The sequence below is a fragment of the Carlito syrichta genome, unplaced genomic scaffold (genome assembly GCF_000164805.1).
Source record: "Carlito syrichta isolate Samal-C Ts95f unplaced genomic scaffold, Tarsius_syrichta-2.0.1 Scaffold153593, whole genome shotgun sequence".
Taxonomy (NCBI): Eukaryota; Metazoa; Chordata; class Mammalia; order Primates; family Tarsiidae; genus Carlito; species Carlito syrichta.
The window spans coordinates 12,570-21,419 of NW_007097689.1; the positions used below are offsets into that span (position 1 = coordinate 12,570).

At 47.7% G+C, this 8,850-nt stretch overlaps 1 protein-coding gene across 1 annotated transcript; it reads left to right on the plus strand.

Annotated features, from left to right (window-relative positions):
• The first annotated feature begins 299 nt into the window (after window positions 1–299).
• Window positions 300–1,860, plus strand: NUPR1 (nuclear protein 1, transcriptional regulator). The gene is made up of 3 exons (XM_008050681.1): window positions 300–602; window positions 1,112–1,261; window positions 1,582–1,860. The coding sequence occupies exons 1-2, from the start codon at window positions 488–490 to the stop codon at window positions 1,246–1,248; spliced, it is 252 nt and encodes an 83-aa protein (XP_008048872.1). The 5' UTR covers window positions 300–487; the 3' UTR covers window positions 1,249–1,261; window positions 1,582–1,860.
• The last annotated feature ends 6,990 nt before the right edge of the window (window positions 1,861–8,850 follow it).

An 8,850-nucleotide genomic window follows, 5' to 3' on the forward strand; every position in this document is an offset into this window, starting at 1 on the left:
AGTGTGTTGATCTCCCTTCCCTCATCCTCCTTCATTTCCTGAATCTGAGCCAGAATTGGGATGGGGCGGTCAGTTGTGTGATCATAACCCCGGGCCCAGAAGGGGCAGGTGGCCCTCTGGCCAGGATCCCAAGGACTGTTTATGGTCTTACCCTGCCTCTTCCTCCTCCTCCCCCCAGGGGCGGGAATCTCCTCTGTGGAAAAATACCCAGCTGGGTGAGCCCCAGTGAAAGGGAGGAGGTGAGGGGGCTGGGACTCACAGGACAGACTCTTTTCTCCTCTTGTGACTGGTATTTACGGAGCTGGGTTCTGGGAAAGGGCCAGATTGCATCAGACAGGGCCTCATGGGCCAGAGCCAGACTGTGGTCTGAGGAGGAGACACAGCCTTATAAGTTGGGGCCAGTGGACTGGGAGAGAAGAGGCACTTGTCAGGAAACCAGACACAGACAAAGCTTCAGAAGAAGAGGGACAGTGAGAGCAAGCCAGACATGATGGCCACCTTCCCGCAAGCAGCCAGTCCCTCCCGGCAACCCCCAGGCCCAGAGGATGAGGACCCCAACCTGGATGAGTACGACCTGTACAGCCTGACCCATTCCTACCTGGGTAAGGCCCACTGCCACCTTCACGGTCCTTCCTGCCTCTCCCTAATCAAGACCTCTTTTGGACTCCTCCCATCCCGTGCCCTTTTCTAGCCAACCCGTTCCCTTGACCCCTCAGGTCATCCCTTTCATGTTTTCTTTGTTTTTATAAAATAGAAATGGAGTCTCGTTATGTTGCCCAAGCTGGTTTGAAGTCCTGGGCTCAAGCCATCCTCCCACCTCAGCCTCCCAAAGTGCTGGGACTACAGGCATGAGCCACTGAGCCGGGTCAAGGTCATGCCCTCCAATCCCTCATCCCTTGAGCACTGTCTTAGCCTTAGAACCTCACACGCATCCAGGGTCCCTCATTCCACAGATGGGGAGACAGCTGGCTGGGGCTATGACTAACCCAAAGTTAGATAGTGACAACTCCCCATCCTCCCTGTTCTTTTCACCCCAGCAAGCCCTACCTCTCCTCTGAGGGCTTCACTGTGCCTCTGCCCACTTTGCCTCTGACGATTGCCTCGGTTACAGGAGGTGGAGGCCGAAAAGGTCGCACCAAGAGAGAAGCTGCTACCTACACCAACCGCCCCAGCCCTGGTGGGCACGAGAGGAAGCTGGTGACCAAGTTCCAGAATTCGGAGAGGAAAAAGCAAGGGGCACGGCGCTGAGACAGAGCTGGAGGTAAGCAGTCAGGGGGTTCCAGAGAGCCCGTGGTGATGCTTCTGTCTTGAAGAACAGGCCTGAATGTGTATGGTCGGTGGGGGGAGCAATCAAAGAATCATCGTCTCAACATAGGAGACATACACTCAACTAAGTTCCCTAGTGACTGGAGCAAAGGAGAAAGACAGAACCTTTCTAATTAGAGGGAAATTTGGCTTACAGAGAGAGAAATTGAGGCCAGACAGGGCCAGGTCCTTCCCTGGAGTCACAGAGCAAGTGAGTAGGAGAGGTATTAGAACCCAGGTCTCTGTTCCTTTTACCACCTGCTTTCCTCCCCCCAGATGAGACCAGACCACGGACACTACACCCAGCAATGGAGACAGGACTGCGGAGGAATGAGGACCTGAGACAGCATCCAGGCCTGCTTACCCACCCCTCCCCCCAGGACTTACCCCACAGCTCCCAGGGGCTGTGAAGAAAGTACTTCCAACCCCAGCAAAAGGAAAAGATGGGGAGCAAGAGTCAGGGAACAGAGAAACAGAGTCAGGAAAGTACCCTGAGAAAAGACACCGGAGCTCCCTGGTGGCAGCCGCCACAATAAACAAAGTGCAGCAGCTGCAGCTCATGTGTATGTGTGTTTTTCCTGGCTCTGTGTGTTTTTGTTTGGACATGTTTCTGCCTGCATGTGTTTGCATTTGCATGAGGCATTTTTGGTGTGTGTTTCTATTGGCGTATGGATCTGGGATGGGGAGAGTTCCTGTTTTTGTAGGGCCTGTGCTGTGACGGTGGCTTTTGGTTTGTTTGGTTTGGGGTTTTGTGTGCATATATTTTGGTGCATACATTTCTGTGGTCTCTTTTGGGGTACAAAGTAATTTCCTCTGTTTCTTTGCAATGCTGTACATGAAACAAGCCTCCCCCAAATCCTAGCCATTCTTATGGATTACATTCTGTTCTTATAAAACCATTTTCCTGAGTTGGGGTTTCACTCTGTCACCCAGCCTGGCGTACAGTGGCTTGACTGCACTGCAGCCTCAAACTCCTGGGCTCAGACAATCCTTCATCCTCAGCCTCTCAAGAAGGTGGAACTACAGGGCTGCACCAACACACCCAGCTAATTTTTTGTGTTTTTTTGTAGAGACTAAGCCTCCTTGTGTGTTTCCCAGGCTAGTCTCAAACTCCCGGGCTCAAGCAATCCTCCTGCCTCAGCGTCCCAAAGTTCTGGGATTATAGGTATGAGCCACCATACTTGGTCTAAAAATCACCTTTTAAGGAATTTGACCTAAGTTACTCAGGGCTCAGATTCAAGGCTTGTTTTTGTCCTCGAGTATGGGGTGGATCCCCTGCCAAGAGGGCTGCCAAGATGGAACTCTGGGAGGTCAGCTGGGGAAGGAAGATGCTTACCCAGTGTTATCAGTCTCGGGACCAGAGTTTGAGAAGAATGTGAAGCAAACAAAGTGTGGCTAGAGCTAAGATGTATTGATTGAGAGGTAGGTTTGGATTGCTGTGATGAAGAATCAAACAAAACAGGGTAAAAATCTATTTCTCTCTTGCTTACCAGCTCCAAGAGCAAGTACTTCTGGGCTCAAATGGCAACCCCGTTGTGTCAGGGATTCTAGCTACTTTTAGCTAATTGTTCTGCCACCCTTAAAACAGGGCTTCTGCTTTGAGGCCCAGGACCCACTATCACACCTGTATCTCAGGAAGGGAGGAAAAGACCAGGAGAGGCCACAACTATTCATTTTTAGGACATAGCCGAAAAGTAGAACACATCACATCTGTACAGATTTTAGTCACATGTTCAGAATTTAGTCACATGGCTACACCCAAGAGAAGTTGGGAAATGTAGTGTTTAGCTGCTTAGCCACATGGTTGCCAAGACTTGGGTGAGGACAGGGTTTTATATTATTAAAGGAAGCAGGAGAGAGTGAGTACTGGAAGAAGTTAGCAAGAAGCACTGCCTGTGTACAGACTCAACAGAAGTGGAGCGGGGAGAAAAACCCCAGGTTGGGCCCTGGGCAGAGCCTTTTTCCTTCCTGTCCCTTTCATATAAGCCCCTCGGTTGCAGAACTTGGAGTTGATGGCTCTTAATGACCCAAGAATATCAACAGAGGACCAAGGCACCTGTTAGGACAGTAGCAGATGCACAGATGACCAGCTTGAGCCCTTGGGGACCTCTATCCATCTTCCTCCTCTGAGTCCAGCCTAATCACAATCATAGAATCCACGTCTAGGAAGGACATTAAAAGACCTCTGACCCATCCCACCCTACTTAATACTGGGATCACCTCGCTTGCTTGAATACCACTAGGGATGGGGAACTTGCTACATTTATTTTATTTTATTTATTTTAAAGACGTGGGATACAATTCAGGGTTAGGTATACAAATGTTCACTATGCATGTACCCTTGTTGATGAGGTGCGTCCCCTCCCACTTGCTACCTTTAAAGTTTGCCTAATTTCATCTCGGGCGACTCCTTTATGTGGTCTCAAACCTGACTGTCTCTTCCACCTGCCCCTGAGCAAGTTTCTGTTTTTCTGGTCCTTTCCGTCTAAGATAACTTTAATCCTTCCCGCACCCCTCCCCCACCATCTCTTGAGGCTCAGTTCAAATGTCTCCTTCTCTTCAAAGTCTCCCCTGACTTGTGCTGCCCTAGCAGTCATCTCCTGACCTCCCCCTGGGGCCAATCTCTTCTCTGGGATTTTGAGGTGAGCTTGGGCCCAGGATCTCACAATCATTTTGGCACACAGCTCCTTTAGATTTCCCCTCCAGCCCCCTTTTTCATACAAATTATTTACTAATTCAGTGGATGTTCATTGGGTGCTGGCTGAAGGCCGAGGCTGCAAGAAGGGACACATGGGGTCCCTAGTATGATTAGAGTCGGGCCTTATGACTGCTGTCAGCTCTAGAACTCAGGAGCAAATGGCAGAAGTAACACTGTGCAGTGGGCTCTCAGCCCTGGACAGACACGGTGTGTCAGCTTCAGACAATTATAGCGATGGCTCCCATGTTTTGGGCTTCTACTCTGTGACAGGTGTTTTATAAGCTGTGCTCCATTTAATCCTTACAATAATCCAACAGGACATATTATTATTGAGCCCATTTTTCAGATCAGAAAACCGAGATTCAGAGAGCCTAAATTATTTGCCCAAAGTCACAAAGCTGCAAACTGTAGGAGCTGGGATGATGAACTCAGGTCTGACTGATTTTGAAAGCCTGGACGTTTTCCTTTTTTTTTTTTTTGGAATAAGAGTCTTACTCCGTTGCCCAGGTTGGAGTGTAATGACATGCTCACAGCCACCCCAGCATCAACCTGCTGGGCTCCGGTGATCCTTCCGCCTCGGCCTTCCAAGTAGCCAGAACTACAGGCGCACACTACCACACCCGGCTAATTTTTTGATTTATTGTAGAGATGAGGTCACGCCAAGTTGCCTGGGCTGTTCTTGAACCCGTGGGCTCAGGTAATCCTCTCACCTCAGCCTCCCAAAGTGCTGGGATTACAGGCTTGAGCCACCGCGCCTGGCCTTTTTACTACCTGCCTGAAAATAATCATATACTGACAAGGAGGAATCCTAAACTCTAGTCAATTACTGCCCCAGCCTTGGGTTCCTCACCTGTCAAATGGTGAAACTAGCCTCTCTTCTGTCAAAAGAAAAAGCAAAAGCTGGGAAATGTTGTGTCCCCAGCTGGAGTGGCCACTCCTGGTATACTGGGTCTTTTGACACTTGTCAGGAGGCTGCACACACCACCCCTCACTCCTGGCCTCTGATTGGCCTTCTGTGGCCTCGCCCTTCCCTGGCACAGCCTCTGCGTGGGAGGCCTGTAAGTGGTTATTCCGGGAATTATTAAGGCAACCCTTCGCATCATAGAACTTTTGGATTTGAAAGAATCCTGTTCAGAATCTTCCTCTTCTGTCTCCACTCCTTTCCTTCCTTCCTTCCTTCCTTCCTTCCTTCCTTCCTTCCTTCCTTCCTTCCTTCCTTATTTTCTTTCTTTCTCTTCCTTCCTTCCTTCCTTCCTTCCTTCCTTTCTTTCTTTCTTTCTTTCTTTCTTTTTGAAAGCAGGATTTATTGAGAGGACAGAAAAGCTCCCACAGTGGGAGGGGGACCCAAAGGGGTTGCCTCAGTCCATTCTTCTCTGACACCTTTTATTATTTTCCTTCTTCTGATTGTATGTGATGTCTGTTTCCCCAATTTGGGGGAATCCCTTTGAGAACTAGAGAAATTACTGCACTCCATTTCCCCTCAGGATTTATAGAAACCTCCTTGTCATGTTTCCGCAACTCAGAGAATGCCCGGCTCCTTGCAGAGAATGGAGAAACTTACAGTGGGGTTGTCTACCTGTTCTGCAAACATCTTTTTTTTTTGAGTTAGAGTCTCACTCTGTCGCCCAGACTGGAGTGCAGTGGCTGCTCCCGGCCACCGTAGCCTCAACCTGCTGGGCTCCGGCGATCCTTCTGCCTCAGCCTTCCAAGTAGCTGGAACTACAGGCGCACACTACCACACCCGGCTAATTTTTTGATTTATTGTAGAGATGAGGTCTCACCCAGTTGCCCAGGCGGGTCTCGAACCCGTGGGCTCAGGCAATTCACTCACCTCAGCCTCCCAAGGCGTGGGATTATAGGCTGAGCCACCGAGCCCAGCTTCTGCAAACATCTTGATTGTCCAGCAGCTTCCCTTCTCTCTCAGATACAGTAATCTATTTCTAAATGTCAGAATCACCCAAAGCTGTTTTTAAACTAGAGTTCCCTACAGTTAATGCTCGTAATAGGAATAGTCATAGCTACTGTTATTAATCTGCCTCAGGGTTTTCCCAGCTTCATCTTTCACACGGCACTTTTGTGATTGGTTTCCACTGGATGTGCATTCAAGCTATACTATCCTTATTACACCATATTTACTTAGCATAGAAACATTACCTCCTTACCTTTTTTACTCATAGTTAAAAAGAAAGCTACTGCATATAACCACCCAAAATGGAAAACCACAGTCATGTGTCATAATTAGAAATTAACTGTAAAATGAAACATCTAACTATAACTTTTTTTAAAAGTTCATCTATGCATTACCTACGATGACCCTGTGTACTAAGAGTCACAAGCATGCACATTTGGAGAAACACCCAGTGTGATGTTGTTATATGATAAGTATTTGTGCTTGTATTTTGTATGTTGTTATATGATAAGTATTTGTGTTTGTAAAATGTATTTAGTGTTTGTCCACATACCTGGTATCAGAAGTGAAGTGTTGAATGCCCACTGAGGCTACCAACAAAGAAAACAAACTCTGTTTTTCTCTATGCCACCACACAACACTTCTGACTCCAAATGTGTGAATTTTCCACACCAAGTATTTCTCCAATTCTCTGCGAACTCCAACAATTTGGAGTCCTACAATTTAATTTAATTTAATTTTTTGTTTTTGTTTTTTTGTTTTTTTTAGTTGGAGTCTCACTCTGTCACCCAGGCTGGAGTGCAGTGGTACACTCATGGCCACGATAGCCTCAACCTGCTGGGCTCAGGCGATCCTTCTGCCTCAGCCTTCCAAGTAGCTGGAACTACAGGCATGTACCACCATGCCTGGCTAATTTTTTTTTAATTGTAGAAACGAGGTCTCACCAAGTTGCCTAGGCTGATCTCAAACCCCTGAACTCAGGCAGTCCTCTCACCTCAGCCTCCCAAAGTGCTGGGATTACAGGCTTGAGCCACTGCGCTCAGCAAATTTAACTTAGTTTTATAACACTACTCTGTCCCCACTTCTGATGACAGTCACTAGCTGGGGCTTCCTGTACTTCTGACCCACCAGTTATAAATCTGGGGTTCCTATGACCTTTGCCTTGGATTCAATAATTTGCTATAGTGGTTCAAAAATTCAAGGAAACATTTACTTATGTTTACTGGTTTATTATAAAGAATAAACATCAGGGACAGGGCCTGGTGTGGTGGTTCATGCCTCTAATCCAGCACTTTGAGAGGCTGAGGGGGATTGCTTGAATCTAGGAGTTCAAGACCAGCCTAGGCAACATAGTAAGACCTTTTCTCATAAAAACCAAAAAAATTAGCCGGGGGTGGTGGAACATGCTTGTAGTCCCAGCTACTCGGGAAGCTGAAGCAGGAGGACCACCTGAGCCCAGGAGGTCAAGGCTGTGGTAAGTTGCAAATGTGCCAATGCACTCTATTCTGGGTGACAGAGAGAGGCCCTGACTCAAAAAAAGATACCAAAACAATAAATAAATAAAACGAGGGACAGCCAAATGAAAGAGAGACACAGGGCAAGGAATGTGTGAAGGGGGTGAGTGTGGGGAACTTCCATGCCCTCTCTAGGTGTGCCACCCTCCCAGCACCTTGATGTGCTTGTCAACCCTGAAGCTGTCTAAACTCCTTTGTTGTCTCGGCATGGTGGCTCATATCTATAATCCCAGCACTTTAGGAGACCAAGGTGGGAGAATCATTTGAGCCCAGGAGTTCGAGACCAGCCTGGGAAACACAGGAAACCTTGTCTCTACAAAAAAAATTATCCAAGCATGATGGCACGCACCTGTAGTCCCTGTTGCTGGAGAGGCTGAGGTGGCAGAATCCCTGAACCCAGATCAAAGTTGTGGTGAGCCGTGATTGTGTTACTGCACTCTGACTTGGGCAACAGAGTGAGACCCCCAACTCTAAAATAAAATAATAAATCCCTTTGTTTAGGATTTTTATGGAGGCTCCAATACACGATTGATTAACCTTCAGCCCCTGAGGGGTGGGGTTAATAGTTTCAACCCTCTAATTACAAGGTTGGTTCCTATGGTAACTATCCTCCAGGAGCTATCTCATTAGTATAAACTCAGATATCTGCCTGAAAGGGGATTATTACAATAACAAATAACAAAAGATGCTCCTCTTTTTTTTTTTTTTTTTTTTTGAGTTAGAGTCTCACTCTGTTGTGCAGGCTGGAGTGTAATAGCACACGCATGGCCACCCCAGCATTGAACTGCTGGGCTCCAGCGATCCTTCTGCCTCAGCCTTCCAAGTAGCTGGAACTACAGGTGCATGCTACCATGCCCTGCTAATTTATTTTTATTTTTATTTCTATTGTAAAGATGAGGTCTCGCCAAGTTGCCCAGGCTGGTCTCAAACCCGCAGGTTCAGGCAATCCACTTACCTCAGCCTCCCAAAGTGTTAGGATTACAGGATGGGCCACCAAGCCCTGCCTCTTTTGCTCTTTTTCTTTTTTAAAGAGACAAGGTCTTGCTCTGTCCCCCAGGCTGGAGTGCAGTGGCATAATCATAGCTAATTACAGCCTTGAACTCCTGGGCTTAAGGGATCCTCCAGCCTCAGCCTCCTGAAAAGGTGGTATTACAGGCACGTGCCACTGTACCTGACCCCATATTGCTTATTATATCATAGCTGGTTGTTCATAAGCAAGACAATGTGTCACGTGCTTTGCATATATGAGAGGTGGCCTCATTGTAATCATCAGAAAATACTGATGCCTGGCTCGCAGTCCCAGAGGTTCTAATTTAACTGTTTGGGACTTTGGAAAGTGATTCTAACATGCAGTGCAGTGTGAGGACCACTGATACAATCTGTCGAAGACTGCATGTGCCAAAGATGTCCACAGCAAGAGCACC

What these genes read in the sequence shown, in the direction of transcription:
- NUPR1 (XM_008050681.1), top strand. Translation starts at nt 488, where the DNA reads ATGATGGCCACCTTCCCGCAAGCAGCCAGTCCCTCCCGGCAACCCCCA. An exon ending in CCTGACCCATTCCTACCTGG is followed by an intron (nt 603 to 1,111) that starts GTAAGGCCCACT and finishes CCTCGGTTACAG; the next exon opens with GAGGTGGAGGCCGAAAAGGT.